The sequence below is a fragment of the Protopterus annectens genome, chromosome 8.part0, assembly GCF_019279795.1.
Source record: "Protopterus annectens isolate FY-2018-M chromosome 8.part0, PAN1.0, whole genome shotgun sequence".
In the NCBI taxonomy this organism is placed as follows: Eukaryota; Metazoa; Chordata; order Ceratodontiformes; family Protopteridae; genus Protopterus; species Protopterus annectens.
The window spans coordinates 1,361,551,818-1,361,572,189 of record NC_056741.1 but is presented as its reverse complement, the minus strand read 5'-3'; the positions used below and the strand labels follow the sequence as shown (position 1 = coordinate 1,361,572,189).

General features: G+C 39.1%; 1 protein-coding gene across 2 annotated transcripts in view; it reads right to left on the bottom strand.

The window, feature by feature from the left end:
• The window catches only part of CENATAC (centrosomal AT-AC splicing factor), a 484,230-nt gene that overhangs the window by 156,923 nt on the left and 306,935 nt on the right, over window positions 1-20,372 (bottom strand). The window contains exon 7 of one of the 2 annotated variants that reach the window (XM_044080937.1): window positions 3,305-3,425. The exons of the other annotated variant lie outside the window; for it this stretch is intronic. Within the exon in view, the coding sequence (XP_043936872.1) occupies window positions 3,305-3,425 (121 nt within the window). The remainder of the gene's footprint in view (window positions 1-3,304; window positions 3,426-20,372) is intronic. 2 annotated transcript variants of the gene reach the window in all.

Genomic DNA, 20,372 nt, shown 5'->3' with positions numbered 1-20,372 from the left:
ACAACCTTTTCTATTTTCTGTTGTCTAAGTCACTGTGCTATACGTTTGTGCTCTTGAGTTATCAAAATATAGTTGCTTAATAGCAATTTTTCTAAACTGCTGTATATTACCCAGATTCTCCCTTATTTTTTTTTTCTTTAGCACTCTGTAGTTACACCTCTTCTTGTTCTAGGAGATTCTCCTTACTCTGCAATACTTCAAATATTGTCCACCCCTCTAAATAATTCCTATTACTATTTCTCTCTCTTTCGCATTTTTGTTGCTACCCTATTTTTAAACTCAATTTTCATTTTATCTCACTCACTAGCTATAACCTCTGAAGATATTTCTATCTTCCTTAACTCTCAAATAATTTATACTACCCATTCCTTAAATTCTTCTCTTTTTAATAAATAGGTTAGAAAGTGCCACTGTCCCATTTTACTTCATTATTTTGCATGTTTATCTTCGTTTTTCCTCTGTATATGATCTGAAATAGCTACTGGATGTACATTGAAGCTTTCAATCAAATGCACATGTTCCTGTGAAATATAAACTCTATCTAGTCTTGCTCAGCTACTGTACCCTTGGGGAATAATATGTAAATTCCATCTGAGTTTCTACTACTGAATTCAGATCTTCCATACAAAACATTTTCATAAATTTCTTCAGACATCTAACCTCTTGTTATACTTTCCCTTCAAGCTTCTATTGATAAAGCCTCACTACTGCAGATCAAATTCCAGTCCCCACCAATAAGTAATATTCTGTGCTATAAAGCTGATTACTTCTCCCAAAATTTTCTTAACTTTCATAATAGCAGTTTTTGGTTGAATATAAAGCCTCCTCCCTTACCAATGGCCCCTTACTACCATAAATCTAACATTATTGTTTTTCCCCATATTCAATCACTATTTGAGCCCATCTAGCAATTAGCATAATTACTCCCAGGTTCCTTTGTCCCTGATATTCTGCTGAATATCTGAAATTCTTTGTCAAATTCACATGCTCACTTCATTCCATATGTGTCTCCTTCAGCATTGTTATTTGCACTATGCATATCTTAATATAATTTAATACTCTTTTCTTTTTGTGTACACCTGTAAGGCCATTTATGTTCCAAGATAATATGGAGAGTGTAGCTATTATGATAAAAAGCTACTGTTTCCACCTATTATACATGCCATTTTTTTGAATGCGTGTTTCTCAAAAAAATGTAAGGCTTTTTGTTTTAGTGCAAATCCTCAAACAAAACAACTAAATACATTTTCAAAACACCCCAACCTTTACTGACTTAGAACAAACATACAAAACTATGTACATCTTAAAAAAAAAATGAAGTTCGACACTCCAGATAGGTATGATTGCCCCAAATGGACAGCTGCACCCACAGGCATTTCTTAACCTAAATTCAGGTTGCCTATGCTAAAGGGAATGCTACAGCTAGTGTTCACACTGACCATTGTCTTTTCTTACCTCTATTTCTATCTCAGGTGTAAAAAAACAGCTTGTATGCTTTCAAAAAATTAATTTTAGCTATAAGAAAATGTTCATGAGCTATAAAATGTACACTGTTCTATTAAATGCATTAAGACTGCTATGGAGGCTGTTATCTCTTACTCACCGGAGAAATTGCTTGAGAGTACCCATAGCAATACAGAAAGAAAGGCGCATCACAAATGACTGGAAAATAATCGTAGTGCCAGTGTGCAAAAACAAAGGGGATATTCACAACTCTTGGCAGTATAGAGTTATCAAACTCCTGTCACACTGTGTGAAAGTGTTAGAGATTTGCAGAATCGTCAAAGATTAAGATAGGAGATGAGCAGTTTGGATGCATTTCCAGATGTAGCAAAAATGACCTGATATTTATATGAGTGTAGTCAGACAGAGTAGAATCTAGAGATGAGAAAGCAGTCCAGATGGGCACTTCTAGACCTACATATGGCATATGACAAGGTGCCAAGAAAGCTGATTTTGGCAGTCCTGTAATGGTTTGAAGTTGTAGAAACATTAGTAGAATCAGTGTAGGCTATTTGCAATGACCCAGTTTCAAAGGTCCAGACAGTGCTCCGACTCTCAGAGGGGTTCCCAGTGGGAGCAGGTGTGCATCAGGGTTCAACTCTCAGCCTACTTCTGTTCATACCGGTGATTAACTACATTAGCAAACAGGTTGGAGGGAACAGATCAACAAAGCTGCAGTGTGCAGATGTGGCATTACAAGCAGACTCTGAACAGAAACTTCAGAAACAATGGAGGAATGGAATGCAAATCTGAATGCACATGGGACAAAACTGATTAAAGATAAGACAGTTATTAAGGCAGCAAATGGGGGAATTAGAAGAAGCTGAAATCAAGATAGAAGGGGAAATAGTGCAACAGATTAACATCTTTGTGTATCTAGGAGAGGTTGTGGAGGAGAATGAGGAGGTCAAAAATAGCATGAAAGGTTATAGCCAACTGGCACACAGTGTCAGGAGTAGTGTGCAACAGAATAATGCCAAAGAAGCTGAAAATTAAGTTGAATAAAACAGTGGTTCGACTAGTGTTTCTGTATGACAGAAATCTGGGCTGTAAGGTAAGACCCACTGAGGAAGCTAAAAGTGATGGAGAAAAAAATGCCTGAGAAGGGTGGCAGGATGTCCAATGTGAGACATATGAAGAAATGATATCAAACTAGAAGCCAAAGTAGCCCTGATTGCAAATAAGATCAGGAGAATAGATTACAATGGTTCAGAAACATGTGCAAAAAAGCAGAAGACAATTTGGCGAAGAGGATTTGGGAGAGATGTGAAGAAGAAACAAAAATGGTATGACTGGAAGTAACAGGCAATGACACTGATTTGAGAGAGGTGGTGAAAGTGCATTTGATATCCTGTTCCCATGAGCAGGTGGAAGTTTTGGGTTACAGGCAGGGTTCTGGCAGAATATGTTCTTTATCAAAAAAAGGTTGTGGAAGGGCTGTGAAATTTACTAGGATCAGGTTAGTGGGTGGTAGGGCACTTGTCATTTCAAGCATGTGGCAACAACCAAGTTAACCACAAGCTAACAGTATTAGACACACATCATGAATGCATACATACTTACATAAAAACTGTTGGAAATACAAAGTAGATGCACATCCTGGTCAAAGCTCATTATCATAACTCAAGGTTATACTGCCAAGCATTTAATAACTAATTTAATGAAACAGACTTTCCTCATGTTTTTTAAAAAAATTAAGTTTATATGTGACAGATACCGTACTGTCCTAAAGAAAACAAACGACATACATAAAAAGTAAATTCATACTACTGGTTATTACAAAGCTGCACACATGACTTACCTTATGTCCAATGAATGATAAACTTGGTCCTGCTGGTGTCCAGCCAGAATCCAGTTCTTTTTCCCATACATTTGATCCTGGCTGTTCTGTCTGTGCTGTTGTACAGGTAGCAATACATGGTCTAAAAGGAACACGAACACAGCCGTGTTGTGAAACGTCAGTAATTGCAAGGTAAACATTTCAGTAGAATGCAATGTAAAAAAATACTACTACTAATTCGGGACTCTGGTCCTCACCATTTCCCCATATTTCTATATCTTCTGTTGTTTAGAGTTATGAGCCCAATTAAAATGTGCTGTGCCAGCTGTATACACTAAGTAATAATTTTGTTTCCTACTTTGTGGCAATATAAATGGGTTATTATTAGGCCATATCTGCTTCACTGTATAATCAAGTATGTGGAAAATGCTAAAAAACTATTTTGGAAGAAAGGCCTAACGAAAGAAGCAACTTACAATTTTCTGAGGACAGAACCTCAACAGATTCAAATGAAAATATACCTGTGTAACAAATGAAAACTCATAATTACAAAACTCAAAGGCTGCAGATATCAAAACTTGTTTCAAGAAAACAGCTATCATTAAGTAAGAAACGTGTACAGGTAAGCCCTTTGGTAAAATAGTGGCAAACTGTGAGCAAGATAAAAGCAAGGCAGGTGCCAATGTGACTTTATAAGGAAAGATATAGAAACTAAGTCAACAGCTAAATAACTGCAGCTTACATGGGGAATCTAGTATATTGCAACCTTTAAAGACCAAGGCTTTTATAGTGGTTCACAGACTTGCATATGTATAATTCTAATCTTTCTTGCCACTACTCTATAATGTTCCTATATTCTTTTTGTAACGGTAAGTCAGAGTACTGGATCTGAACTAAGCATATGCATTGCAGAATGGTAATATTTTACTAATACCATATACTTCACTAACCACCATGACTAATGTAAATCAAAGTCTGCACTGTTAACAGTTTATTTCCAAAATGCCACCTTAACATCTTTCTGTGCTACAAATGTTGACAGTTTTAGCACCATAATGATGTCCAGTTACTACAATTCACACAAAGAAAAGACTAACACCATGGCATTTTCTAGTCTCTGTTCAGAGAATTAACAGCCCTCAGTATACCTCCATCTGCTTATCTTCTCTCCTGCTTGGGCTCAAGCAACCATACAGAACCACAAAGCCACATTGCTTGACATGTAGAACAATGTAGGAGATACTTCTGGTGGTTTTATTTTAGCTTCCGGCTTGAAAACTATGGTATGCAGTAAACAGGGTGGCAGTTATGTTTGCATTTGTCTTCTCTACTTTCTAAAGATTCAGGCAATATCTGTGTGTAGGACATAACTGCATTCAGCCATAAAGATGAGAGAGCACAGCAGTGCTCAAATCAGGCAGTATTCAAGTAATTTTATGGAAACTCAAAGGCTCCTTAGAAAATTCAGTTAAGGAGCTTCATAAAAGTATGTAGAGTCACTGAAGATTCTCCTACAAAATTTACAAGATGCCTGCTGCCAAATGCCATTGCAATTACAACTATTACTTGCAATGCCCTTCATCCCATTAGCCAGAATACCAAAGCTGTCAGTTCCTCTTGTATGCTCAAGTTGTTTTTCATGCAACGTCTGTGTTTTGGACGTGTTTTGTGCTGGTGGAATCTTTTACTGGTAACCTGAAAAGACTGCATAAAAATACAGTTGTGTTAAAAAAGGTACTCATTGCAAAACTAGATAACCAACCCAACCTAGTCTCCTCAGGGCCACTTTTAGCAAGATAACCCAACCTATGGGCACTCCACTCTCTTAACATCTTCTCATCACTAATGAGACCCAGCTTAGGGTTATCACTGACTGTATACATAATATATGTAAGCTTGGCCCAAACCCACTTGGGTTTCTACTGCTAGAATCAGAAGACTATCAGTCTAAATGAATACCAGTAGTGGGTGTAAATCACACAGATACCACAGGTACAATGCCTCCCTGCCATCAGGCCAGATATAGATAAAAACCTCACCATATAGTAGCCGAACGCATACAAGATGTAAATGCCTGTCTCAGCTGCCATGCACACAACTCGTCCATCATAAATGGTCTATAATTAGGACTTCTTTCTATTAAAATGATAATGAACCTCAGCAATGGTGGCTGAATAAAGGCCTACAAAAGATAAAATATAACCATATCCTTGATGCTTTCCCCAAAAATCACCAGACTAATGAAACACAATATTCAGACATGAAGATGAAGAATTTAGCAGTACAGAAGAAACAGAATCCACTGCAAAAATATAACAATTCAATTATCATTTGTAACAATGAATACCTCCCACAATTGCACAAAGGAGACAATGAGTATGTCTTCGCAGTACCTATTCAGACATCATACCGATGTATATATACAAAACCCCAAGCTGAGGCTCCAGTAAGCATCCCCTTGACAACTGAAACAGCAACATCATCCATCTTTTTATGCTTCATCAAATAAGGACTACTGAACATATTGTTCCTCTATACATTAAAAGTGGACAACACTCACCAGAAACATGCACATGGAGAAAGAAACACTACCCGATACTATGTGCCAGGTAAACTTAGTGAGACTTCATCTATGACGTTTATAAAAGTGAGCCCAGTAGTGTTATTGTTGATTCTGCCCAGGTTTTGTACGTCAATGCTAGGTTCATTCATGATAATTCTGCCTCACCTAATACATAATTTTGACCTAGTGTTTATCACTAAAACAGGGTTAGGTATAAACTTGTTTTTTTCTTTTTTTTGTCCCTAGATCCTCTTATTTTTTTTTTTTTTTATTCTTCACCATTTTTGGCATGAATGAGCTGGTGGGATGGAATTGATATCATCCCCTGTACTGCCATTTCTTCTGATCATATTCAGACTGGTCAACTAACATTTATTTTTTCTTTTTTGGTAAACTAACATGCATGCTACAAGACTGGGCCTTTATTTTGGCTGTCTTGCTGATTATCATCCCATGGTAATGTCGGACCTTTTACAAAAATTTGTGGACTTTCTTATTTCTTCTATTTTATAACCCTCACTGGTTGGTTGTGGGTCATTTTAATGTCAGAGTGGAGGACAATTCCGTGGACGTAGTCCATTAAGTTTTGATGCAGTATGAATGACATTGGTTTCAATTTGGAAATCACTCAGGCCAGTCTTATGCATGAATACGTTATTGACCTTGTGTTTCAACTTGGGAGTTCCTAACTTTAATTTATCAGCTGAACCAGTGTGTCTGCTGAATCACACAACCATGAAGCTTACAGTTAATTTCAGGGGAATAAGAATAATGTAAGCTGTTTATTTCTTGCAGGAACCTTCAGGTGGTCTCTTGAGATCTTTATATCTGATCTATCACCCTTCTTTTCAGGTCAAGATGACCTTGACTATCTTAACATCTGTAACACTTTACTAGGGCAGGCTATTGATCAGGCTGCTCCAAGTCAAATTCTCCCAGTTTTACTTGTTCCCCAGGAGCCATGTCTTGATCAGTAACTAAAATCTCTGGACTTTCAAGATGGATGCATACTGTCAACAGTTGTGTACACTTACCATACATGTAGATGTTCAAGTGTATTCACTGTTGCAGTCATCACCTGTGGGTTATCCCTGCTGTGGTAGCCATCGGCTGGCCTGAATACCAGAGTCAATGTTTTTCTACATCGGCTGTTGTTACCTGTAGTCTGATGTCAGGTCGTCACAGTGCTATAAAGCAAGGCAGCCAACACCATTACATCAGTTTTTCTTGCCCTAACCCATCAGAAGCACAAGGAAATATGGTAAAGTGGTCCTGGTGGCTAAAAGCCACCGTGGGAAGCTTATGTCCCCCTAGAAAAAGAGGATATAAGGGGGAGGGAGGAAAACCAGGACTGCAACAGTGAATACACTCAAACATCTACATTTATGGTAAGTGTATACAACTGTACTATTTCTTCTTGTTTCACTGTTGCAGTCATCATCTGTGGGAGGATTCCCAAAGCTGAGGAGAGGGGTGGAAGGATTAGTTAGAGCCCTAGGCATGGGTCAGCAAGCCCTGCAGAACTGCAGAGGCAAACCCTGCCCTAGACTTAAAAGAGAAAAGAGGTAGGTAGTAATGCTTTGTAAAGGTATAGAAAAGAGGTCCAGGTGGCAGCTTCCAAGATGTTCCTGGTGGGAACTCCTCTCAGGAATGCTGTGGAAGTGGAGGCTGCCCTGATGGAATGGGTACGAATAGACTTGGGGGGATTTCCCATGTTGTCTGTAGCAGAAACGGATGCAGTGTGATATCCATTTGGAAATGGTTTTCTTGGAAATGGGCTTTCCCTCTGCCCCTAGGGCAAAGCTGACCAGAAGCTGGTCTTTCTGAAGGGTTTAGTATGGTCCAGGTAGTATCTGTGTTGTCTGTGCATGTCTAGTGAGTGCAGAATTCTTTCCCCCTTGTTTTGAGGGTTAGGAAAGAAGGTGGGCAGATGTATGGCCTCGTTGAGGATCTCATCAGATACCATCTTAGGCATAAAGGAGGGGTTAGTCCTCAGGGAGACCCTGTCTGCATGGAAAATGATGAAGGGCTCAACGGCCATGAGTTCCTGAAGTTCTAAAACCCTTCTGGTTGAGGTGATAGCTAGCAGGAAAGCAGTCTTCCAGGAGAGGTATCTCAATTCTCCTGAAGCAGCAGGTTTGAATGGAGGTAAGGTTAGTTTTTCTAAAACATAATTCAGGTCCCAGGCTGGCATGGGTGGCCTTCTGGGAGGTCTGATATTAGAAGCCCCTCTGAGGAATTGTTTAATCAAAGGATGTGAGAAGAGAGGCTGGTCTGAATTGAAATGAGCTGAAATGGCAGAGGTATGGATCTTAATAGAAGAGAAGGAGAGGCCACTATTGAGTAACTCAGCTAGGTAGTCCAAGATAAGAGGGATGGAAGATGTGAGGTACTGCCCCTCTGGACTGGCTCCAGGAGCAAATTCTTTTCCATTTCCCTGCGTAATAATGTCTGGTGCTGGGCCTTCTGGCCTCTGTGATGATGTCTAGGCCCTGTTTGCTTAACAGGAACCCCTTGTTTGCTTTTGAAGTATTAGCCATGCTGACAGTTTGAGTCTGCAAGTCTGGGTGCAGCATCCCCCCCCCAACCTGGGTCAAGAGGTCTGAGATCAGGGGAAGCTGTCTGGGAGGCTGTGATGTCAAGCCATGCAGTAAGGGGTACCAATGCTGTCTGGGCCAATCTGGAGCAATGAGGATGGCCTTTGGTCTCTCCTCCCTTATCTTGATCGATACCTTGGGAATAAGAGGCAGAGGAGGGAATGTGTACACAAAGAGGGAGTTCCAGGGGAAGGTCAAGGCAGCCACCTTTCACGCTAGGTGGTGATACTCTCTGGTACAGAATTTTTCCAGCTGGTGGATGAGGTACGCAGCAAAGAGATCCACCTCCGGAATGACTTGCAAAATGATTTTCCTGTGGAGCTGCAATTCATGGGGGTCCAGTAAGTTTCCGCTTAGGTGGTCTGCCAGGGTGTTGTTGACCCCTGGTAGGTATTGGGCAATTAGGTGTAAACCCATGGAGATGGCTGTCAGCCAGAGGTTCATGGCTAGCCTGCACAGGGGGTAAGATTGGGTCCCTACCTGTTTGTTGATATACCACATTACTGTGGTGTTCTCTCTTTTGATAAGAAGAACCCCAGGCCTGAGATGGGGTTTGACAGATGTTTTGTACTGCCATCATTTCCTTTTGACTGATGTGTAAGGGAAGGTGCTTGGCAACCCAAAGACCTTGGGTGCACCTGCCTGCTAAGTGAGCATCCCAAGCAATGTCTGAGGTGTCGGTGGTGATGGTCTGGTAGGTAGGATGGAAGATGAAGGGAAGACCCTTGTTCTTGGCAAAGGCCCCTGCCCACCAGAGAAACTCGGCCCTTATACAGGGGATCAGAGGGAGAGAGATCTCTAGAGGCTGAGAGTGCTGACACCAAAGATTCTTTAGATACCACTGACGTTTCCTCATGTGAAGCCTGGCCAGAGGAATTAGAAGGATGCAAGAAGCCCCATACCCCAAGGCTTGCAAGAACTGCCTCGCAGTGAGGTGACTTCTGGAAGCTAGCTGGCTAAAGTAGAGAGGCAGGAAGCTCTGCTTTTCTGGGGATATGAAGGCCATTTGGGATGCTGTGTCCAGCAGTGTTCCCAAGAAAATGATCTTCCTGGAGGGTGTTTGCTTTGACGACTTCTCGTTGATGGTGAACCCTATGGAAGTTAGGAGGGTTCTGACAAAGAGAAGGTCCTGGAGCAGCCTTTCTTTGCACTCTGCCTGAATGAGGCAGTCGTCCAGATAATGGTAAATCTGTATATTTCTCTGTCTGCAAAATGCTATGGCCAGAGCTAAGCATTTGGTGAATACTATGGGTGCAGTAGATAAGCCAGAAGGGAGCACAGAGAACTGAAAGTGTTGTGAGCCTGCTCTGAAGCGCGGGAATTTCCTACAGGATTCCCTTATGGGGATGTGGAGGTAGGCATCTTTTAGGTCTAGAGTCACTAGCCAGGCATCTTTTGTCAGCATAGGCAGCAGCTGCTGCAAAGTTAGCATTTTGAATTTGAGGACCACCAGGGAGGTGTTCAGAATGGATAGATCCAGGATGGGGTGCCAAGTGCTCTCTCTTCTGGGAACAAGGAATAGTCTGGAATAAAATTCTCTGCCTGTTTGATCTGAGGGGACAGGTTCTACTGTCCCCTGGGATATGAACAGTTTATCTGTTTCAGTGCCTCTGCTCACTGATTTGGAGGCAAGTCTGTGTACCCTCGTGGAATTAGGAGTTCACTGAAAGAGAATTTGTATCCCTGAAAAAATTATCTTTAAGACCCATTGGTCCTTTGTTACAGAAAGCCAATTTTCTTTGCAGGGGGAGAGCCTTTCTTCTAGCTTTTGGTGAGTGAAAGGCGGACAGAGGGGGGAGAGGGAGTCATTGAGAGTTTTTGCCATAGGAGGGTGGCTTAGAACTCCCTGCCTTTGGGGTGGAAGTGGTCCACTGTTTGGTTCTCTGTTCCCCCAGGGATAGGGGCCTGCGTGGTCTGTCCCTGTGGGGCTTACCTTGGTCCTGTCTGCTAGGTGCAGGGAAGGATCAGTGCTTAGAGGGAAAGTATCTGCTGAACATGGGAGGTTGAACCTGAAAGATCTCCTTTACTGTTTGCATAGATTTTGCTCTGTCTTCCATCTTTTTAAGCACCTCTTCCGCCTTTACTCCAAATAAGCGATCCTTATCTAGAGGTGCATCAATTAGTTTAGACTTGACATGATCAGGGAGAGGTTGTTCCTTCAACCATGCATGTCTCCTAATGGCAGATCCTGACACTGCTCCCCTGCTTGAGGCTTCTAGGGCATCATATCCACAGTGTAATGAGTGTTTGGCCACTTGACAAGTACAGTACAGTAAATCTGCTAACTCCTTCAAATTGGCACAGTCAGGAAAGGTTGAAATCTTTTGTTTTAATAGTTCCAAAGCGTGTTGTTGATATTTTAACATATGGAACTGACAGTTGTGCTCCGATAGCTGAGGTTGCAGAGGTGTATACTTTTTTACCCCATCTGTCCAGAGCTCTGGAATCCTTGTCAGAGGGAACAGCATTCATGGCAGAACTAATCTTAGATCCCTTAGGTCCCTGTGTAATGAACTCTGGGTCTGCAGCAGGATTTCTGTACAGGTATTTGAGAGTATCCGGTACTCTGCAATGCCGGTCAGGTTTACTGGGAGCAGGTGGGAGGGCGTCAGGGGCTAAGCTAGATTCATGGAAAACATCATCCACTACTTCTAAAATAGGAGGGATGGCCAGGGGTCTATGCTGGGGCAGGTCCAAAAATCCTCCAAGTGTTTTCTTAGACTGGGGGAAATCCTGAGATTCCCATTGGAAATATTCCCTGAGGGTGTGAAGGGTTTCCCTAAAGAAAAGGTTTTCTGATAGGGAGGCAGTGGGAATGAATTCCTCTGGATCTGAATCCTCATAAGCACTCAGAGGTTGTTGTTCCTTTTCAAAATCTGAATAGTCAGATTCCTCAGAATCCTGGTCTGTCATAATTTCTGGGGAAGGGTGTCTTTTCCTTTTAAAAGTTGTGGCCTGACTACCCCTGATAAAAGAAATGAGATCCTCCACTATTTTAAGCATTTGTGCTTCGGGTGGTTGACCAGGAGCAAGATGGTGGCTAGAGGCAGCTTTTCTAGGAGTGGCCTGGCTTCTAGGCCTAAGAGTATCCGTCGGTCTGAGATAAACGGTAGGTGGATGAGAAGACTTTTTTCTGTCTAGATTCGGTAGTGCAAGAGGCCTCCTCAGAAGCCAGTGCCTGCGTGGTGGCTCCGGACCCATCCGAGGCAGAGACAGCCAAAGGCTCGGAAGACGAAGAAGATTTCTGCGACATACCAGACTCCGAAAGGGTCTCAAGCAGACGCCTGTGTAGATATCAAATTGGGCATCAGGGGCTGTGAAAACACCTCACTGAATTCCGGAGAACTGACGACCTGCTTGTAAATTTGAGTTACTGCCTAGTAAATACACTGCCTGGATGCAAGCAATGAAGAAATCAGGAAAACCTGAAAGAAAAACAATTAGAAAAGGTGAAGAGAAAACACGGTCTGGGAAGGATTCTGCAGCTGTTCAGCATAAAACAGTTCAACAGCTGGCTTCCAGTAATTTAGGGGAAAAATAAATCAAATATACTCAGAAGTGATTAAACCAAATGAAACACTGAAGGATAAAGGAATATAACAATTCAAACAACAAAACGCTGGAAAAAAATAGAAAAAGCTTTAACTAGCCATTCAGATGGCCTGATAAAAATGAAACAAATCAGATGATGACATGAAAAAGCTGGCTGAATATGAGGTTTCTCAAAAGGAACCGTTTAAAAAATAGTGGAATTAGAAGACAGAGCACAGAGAGAAATCCTGAGAATCCAATGTCGTCAATCTTCACTTAATCCTTGACTGTGGGTTGGGGTCTGTATCTCGGAACAGACTCAGCCATTATTCCAGCTCGCACCTTCCAAAAACTCTTGAGCTTAGCTCTACCCATAATACTCCTCTCTAGATTACTTCAGATCTCGTTTGCTGCTTCAAGTGCCAGATGCATTCCTCGTCTGTCAGCTCTCGAGCTAGCTATTTCTTCAATTTGTGAGTGTTACTTAACATTTTCCATATTTTTCTCCTTATAGCTATTTCTTTAGTAGTTACCCAGCTCCTCTTCTTTACTTAACTGCTGTGTATCTTTTTCCTGGTATACCATCACTGGTAGCATGCCTCGTTTCCTCTACCGATTTGGTAATCTTCCATACCATTGCTGGTACTTTCCCTTTCCTTTATGTTAACTCTGTTACCATTGCTGGTATGCCTTTAAAAAAAAAAAAAAAAAAAACTATATCTCTTTCTCATTTCCCTTCCTTGTTTTTTTTGTGTTTGTTTGACTGATACTGCTGAAATGTCTAAAGGCACTTCTGGCTTCAAGAGATGCTAGAAGTGTGACTGCAAACTGCCAAACTCTGACTGTCATGACTTGTGCGTGTACTGCTTGGGCCCAGTGCATCTTCAGAAAGACTGTTCCATCTGTCATGGATTTTGCCACCGGGCCCTTGTAGAGAGAAACAATAAGATGATTCTCAAAGGCATGATAAAATCTAGCTTTCACAAGGCTCTATCTGTGACCTCAAACTGATGTAAGTTTCCCTTCCTCCTCCTCTTTCTCTTGGCATGAGGGGTCAGAAAACAGAAGCTGCTTGGTTCCTTCACTTTCTTCAAAACCTCCAGTTAAAGTGAAGTCTTCCATAGTTCCCACAGCTTCTGTGGAAGCGCTGGGAGAGAAGCTGTCTTCACCGGTGATATCAGTGCCGATTTCCGCACTGACAACTGTGGCACCCACCACTTCCTCAGCTCAGAACACTTCACCCTCCTCCAGTCCACCAATCTTGGAACCGAAGGAGTTTTCTTTCAAGGACTTACCACGGACTAGATACTCCCCCAAAGATTGATCTCTTTGTGGACTAACCACCAAGTCCATTTTTGCATAGACCTCAGTCCTCATCAGTCTACTCAGTCTGCTCCACCAAGAGCCTCATGGAGTCCAACTTTTTGAGGCTGGTGGACCAGCTCCTGGTGGTGAGGGGATTAGCTAGTTCCTTAGCTCTTAGCACGTCTGGCTCTGGAACCTTACATATTTCTCACCTGACCATTGTTCCTCCTATGACTTCATCTAAGCCTTCGAAGTTCCCAGTTCTGACAGTCCCGGTGTCAACTGTATTGGCACCAGTGAAAATTTTGTGTCTGATGCCGATAACTACCCTGAGCTCTTCGGTTCTGTCAGAACCAGAGACCTAGAACCAAATAGAAAATATACTAAACAAGCTTGTATACGAACTCCATTTATTGCAGTAAAAAACACACCAAGATTAAGCGCTTTCGTTTTTCACATAGAAGACTTCATCAGAATAATTCACAATAAATCAAGAACCATTTTTATACCAGTACATGTTACATAACAGATAAAATTGAGCCAATGATATTGCCAAAAAAGTCACATGTAAACTGGTCACATGAGCAATACTAAATACACAGGATGTTAATATTCAAGCTAACTTAGCTTTTTACAAATGGGAAACATATATTAAATACTTTCAGCATATTTTTAAAAATGCAGGCACAGTAATGCATGTAAAAATGTTAAAATACTTAAAGTTTCAAAGATTTTTCTTTCAGGGCTGAAAGTATTGTCAAGGAATCACTTATACCTGGTGGAAAATTAGCTGCTAGTCTGAGTTACCAAACCAGCTCTTTTTTATTTAATAAAATCTTCCAGTCACCCCCCCCCCAATCAAATCTATGTCCGCAGTATCCAAAATACCAAATTTAAAACCTTTAAAATTAGAACAAGTGAGGGAATGCCTATATAATGCGCTTGTATCCTTCTTGTTTTTAACATCATATACATTCTCATAGATTCTGCTTTTCAACGCCCTCTCCATTTGGCTCATGAATTTGTTGAATATTTAAATAAAAACAATTATAAAATTGAATTTGATGGGATACACATAGGTGTGGAAATCAATTATTTGGATATTTTTTTGAAAGGACAAGTAGGCAAGAAGATTCATACTACGATACATAGGAAGTTTAATCAGATGAATAGGATGTTACATGCCACTAGCTGTCATCCAGAACACACTTTAAAAGTCCATACCTTATGGAGAAATGTTGAGAATCAAAAGATTATGTAGTGATGTCAAAGAGGCAAAAAATGAAGCTAAAAAAATGTGTATAACTTTAGAGAGAGATTATAATTCAGATGAAGTTAAATCAAGTTATGTAAAATTATATGGAGAAGGTTACGAAGGAATATCTAGTAAGAGAATTATTAAGAATAGTAAGTTTGAAATAATAAATAGAAAGAAAGAAAGTTCCAAAATGTTTTTTGTTACTAAATATACTGTTTTTTCCAATAAAATGAATGAGATAGTAAAAAGTTTTTGGAAACAAATCAGAAGAGAAGTGCCTTCACTAATAGATGTTGAGCTTTGTGTCTCCTATCGGAGGGGACGTAGTTTAAAAGATTTTTTAGTCCGGGGTAGATATAAAAGACCAATACAAAAGATAGGAAATGTTATTACTAAGAAGGGAACATTTCCTTGTGGAAAATGTGCAATATGTCAGTATATAGTAAACGAGGCAGAAAAAATAGGAGATAGAAGTTTTAACACCATGGGCTCATACTCCTGTTTGAGTAGGGGAGTAATTTATTTGATTAAATGTTCATGTGGTAAAAATTATATAGGGGAGACCAAAAGAAGTTTAGCAGAGAGAATAAAGGAACACATTAGGGATGTTAAAAACAAAAAAATGTTAAGCCCAGTAGCAGAACATTTCCATTTAGCACATGGGGGGGTTATTAAAGAAATGAAAGTTACAGTTTTAGAACAAATAGAAAATCAGTATGGTAATGAAAATTTGTTAAAACACATTTTAAAGAAAAAAGAAGCTATTCTTATTATGAAATATGAAACTCTACAGCCCAGGGGGCTTAACAAAGAGTGTAATTGGCAGGGTTTTATATGTTGATTGTTTTATTAGCAATTATGAATACGTTTTATTTAATTGTTTAATTGATTTATTGGAAATGTTAAGAGAGTATATAATGTGGATGTATTAATGGACAAAAAGTTTTTTTACTCTGTAAAGGCAAGAGTCGAGGCGCTAGAGACAAGATTACAAGGTTTTATCAATAAATTGATTTGGGTGGAAAGTAGAGCTGTTTTTCACTGGTCTTTCTTGTGGTTAAAATAATATTGCATTTTGGTTTGTGGTTGAAATATCCATGACCAGTGAAACTCTGTGCTCCTTTACTCAAATTTTTCGAGAAGTCAACATGGATTTTAGTAATGACAATGTGGAAGGTAACAGCAGTGGCAGTATATGAAAAACGGATGGGGGAGACGGTATAAATTGTGGACAAAGAACTAGTAACTTGGATATACCAAGTACATCTATGTCAAATGTATTTAAGAAATGGGAAAATGCTCAACAACGAGTTACAAGTAATCCTTTTGCAATGGTGGGTAAAAAGAAAGATATATCAGCTATACCAGCAGTACAGGACTTATGCTCTCAATTGGAGAAATCCATTTTCAAGGAAGCCTCGGTGTTTTATAACATTAATAGTCTCCAGAGGTATTTGGAGCTGGAAATAACACCTAGGGGCTTAAGAGCTTTAAAAAATCCCTCCTCTCCCTTTGAACTGTCGGAGGAGTTAGAAGTTCGTTTTCAAGAAAGATGGATAGCTGCAGCACATCGTTGCAGCGTAGAATGGGTTACCATTCTTGTGGAGAGGGACAGAATCAAAAGGGATAAGTTATTGACAGAGACGAAACATCTTTGTGAGGAAATTGTCAAAACTTTTTCTAATTCAGTGTTAGAATATTTTCTAACTGATATTAATGACAAGTTGAAAATATATGAAAAAGATTTATAGGTTCATACTAGGCTATCTGCCCGAGGGCATTTACAAGCCTAGCCCATAGTTTTGTGGCTTACACCACCCCTTTAGTATGGGAACTATACCCATTATTTTGCTGTGCCTCTGTCGAGCAGTGACACTGAGGTAATCCCTGGGGTATATCTGCGATCTCCCATCCATTGGTCAAGATTTCTCTTGAACAAGGCCAGCGAGGTGCTCTGCCTCACATATACCGGGATTTTGTTCCACATCGGAAGACAAATTACAGAGACATTCGAGACTATGAGCACAATAAAGCTTTTTTACTTGTGCCCAATCAGCGTACTAAAAGGCGGATCGTTAGCTTCAAAAAAGATGACATCATTTCCGGGCCACAGAAGAACAGGAGCTTTATGTCGGGTGAAAGTGGAGCGTCCTCGCTAGAGGAAGAGGAAGAATTTCGACAAGAATTTCCAGCTTTGCAGTGAGCAGCAGAGGAACAATCTTTTCACAGGACATTTCGGGGCTCCGGTGGAAATAACAACAGCTATAACACAAGGAAAAGAGGCTGGCAGGGACAGGATTATGGTAGAGACCTGGGAGAAGGACATTATAACAGAAGCAAATGGACTAATAAATAAGGTACAATCAGTTTATCTAAAAGACTATGTGATTAATTTATCTATGTTTTTGATGATGTAGAACTAAAAATTTTGGATAAAGGTTTAAAGTTCATACCTACTGTATTACCTCGATTACATGAGGTGAAAGGGGAAATTCCTGAGTTAGTACGAAAAATGCATGTGAAGGAATATTTCTTTAACCAGGGAGAACAAGTTGTCTCCGTGGGAAATGATTATGATTCAACTACCAGCGGGGAATGTTATTTTTCTTGTGAGTCTGAAGTAGAGAATAATGCTTATATTCTGTTTGATTTGAGCAAAATTAAAACCAAAAATATTTTTTTCCTCCTTGTAAGAATGCCTGTATACAACGTTTCAATAATGCATTGCAGTTTCTTATAGAAAAGGAACTGAAAGAAACAGTTGATAGTAATAAGCAATATAATTTAACTAGGGAAGAGTGGTTTAAACTACAAAAAATGAGTCAGAATAATGATCAGATATTTAAACCCTCTGACAAAGGGCGTAAATTAGTGGTCCTGAATTCTATTGATTATTTAGAAATGTGTTTACAACATTTAAAAAATGAGGAAGTATATAGTACTGTAGATGATACAAGTTTAGGGAAAGCACAGCATGAACTATATAATCTGTTAAAGAAAGGAGAGAGGCTACATTATTTTTTGGCCAAGGATATTACACATAAATTGTATATAAAGAATAGCATTGTAGCAAAGTTTTTTTGTGTTCCAAAATTACACAAAAATGTTCAACAGCCTCTAGGTCGACCGATTGTTTCGGCGACTGGGTCTTTTACATATAATGTGGGCAGTTTTCTGCATGAAACATAGATTACAGAGGTGGTGAAATTGCCATCATATATTAGAGATTCCTATGATTTTTTTGGGTAAAATACAAGGAATAAAGTGGACCAAGGATATGTTTTTTATTACAGCGGATGTGGTTAGTTTATATACAAACATCACACATCATTTAGGTTTGAAAGCTGTACAACATTTCTTGAAGGATACACCTAGGACTCAATATATCATGGAATTATTATACTTCTGTTTAACCAATAATATTTTTGAATTTGATGGAGTGTTATATAAACAAAATGTAGGAACAGCTATGGGAGCGGCATTTGCCCCAGTTTATGCTAATTTATTTATGGGACTGAGAGACTGAACACATTTATAGAAGTCAGTTTTTCAATAGACATGTGCTTCTATATTTTTGCTTTATAGATGATTTGATTTTCATCTGTAAGGACGGAAAAAATTTGGCTCATGAATTTGTTGAATATTTAAATAAAAACAATTATAAAATTGAATTTGATGGGATAAGGATAGGTGTGGAAATCAATTATTTGGATATTTTTTTGAAAGGACAAGTAGGCAAGAAGATTCATACTACGATACATAGGAAGTTTATTCAGAAGAATAGGATGTTACATGCCACTAGCTGTCATCCAGAACACACTTTAAAGTCCATACCTTATGGAGAAATGTTGAGAATCAAAAGATTATGTAGTGATGTCAAAGAGGCAAAAAATGAAGCTAAAAAAATTGTGTATAACTTTAGAGAGAGATTATAATTCAGATGAAGTTAAATCAAGTTATGTAAAATTATATGGAGAAGGTTACGAAGGAATATCTAGTAAGAGAATTATTAAGAATAGTAACTTTGAAATAATAAATAGAAAGAAATAGAAAGAAAGAAAGTTCCAAAATGTTTTTTGTTACTAAATATACTGTTTTTTCCAATAAAATGAATGAGATAGTAAAAAGTTTTTGGAAACAAATCAGAAGAGAAGTGCCTTCACTAATAGATGTTGAGCTTTGTGTTCCTATCGGAGGGGACGTAGTTTAAAAGATTTTTAGTCCGGTAGATATAAAAGACCAATACAAAAGATAGGAAATGTTATTACTAAAAAGGGAACATTTCCTTGTGGAAAATGTGCAATATGTCAGTATATAGTAAACGAGGCAGAAAAAATAGGAGATAGAAGTTTTAACACCATGGGCTCATACTCCTGTTTGAGTAGGGGAGTAATTTATTTGATTAAATGTTCATGTGGTAAAAATTATATAGGGGAGACCAAAAGAAGTTTAGCAGAGAGAATAAAGGAACACATTAGGGATGTTAAAAACAAAAAAATGTTAAGCCCAGTAGCAGAACATTTCCATTTAGCACATGGGGGGGGGGGGTTATTAAAGAAATGAAAGTTACAGTTTTAGAAAAAATAGAAAATCGGTATGGTAATGAAAATTTGTTAAAATACATTTTAAAGAAAAAAGAAGCTATTCTTATTATGAAATATGAAACTCTACAGCCCAGGGGGCTTAACAAAGAGTGTAACTGGCAGGGTTTTATATGTTGATTGTTTTATTAGCAATTATGAATAAGTTTTATTTAACTGTTTAATTGATTTATTGGAAATGTTAAGAGTATATAATGTGGATGTATTAATGGACAAAGTTTTTTTACTCTGTAAAGGCAAGAGCTGAGGCACTAGAGACGAGATTACAAGGTTTTATCAATAAGTTTTATTTAACTGTTTAATTGATTTATTGGAAATGTTAAGAGTATATAATGTGGATGTATTAATGGACAAAGTTTTTTTACTCTGTAAAGGCAAGAGCTGAGGCACTAGAGACGAGATTACAAGGTTTTATCAATAAATTGATTTGGGTGGAAAGTAGAGCTGTTTTTCACTGGTCTTTCTTGTGGTTAAAATAATATTGCCTTTTGGTTTGTGGTTGAAATATCCATTTTTGCATAGACCTCAGTCCTCATCGGTCTACTCAGTCTGCTCCACCAAGAGCCTCATGGAGTCCAACTTTTTGAGGCTGGTGGACCAGCTCCTGGTGGTGAGGGGATTAGCTACTTCCTTAGCTCTTAGCACTTCTGGCTCTGGGACCTTACATATTTCTCACCTGACCATTGTTCCTCCTATGACTTCATCTAAGCCTTCGAAGTTCCCGGTTCTGACAGTCCCGGTGTCAACTGTATTGGCACCAGTGAAAATTTTGTCTCTGATGCCGATAACTACCCTGAGCTCTTCGGTTCTGTCAGAACCAGAGACCTAGAACCAAATAGAAAATATACTAAACAAGCTTGTATACGAACTCCATTTATTGCAGTAAAAAACACACCAAGATTAAGCGCTTTCTTTTTTCACATAGAAGACTTCATCACAATAAGGCACAATAAATCAAGAACCATTTTTATACCAGTACATGTTACATAACAGATAAAATTGAGCCAATGGTATTGCCAAAAAAGTCACATGTAAAATGGTCACATGAGCAATACTAAATACACAGGATGTTAATATTCAAGCTAACTTAGCTTTTTACAAATTGGAAACTTATATATTAAATACTTTCAGCATATTTTTAAAAATGCAGGCACGGTAATGCATGTAAAAATGTTGAAGTTTCAAAGATTTTTCTTTCAGGGCTGAAAGTATGGTCAAGGAATCATTTATACCT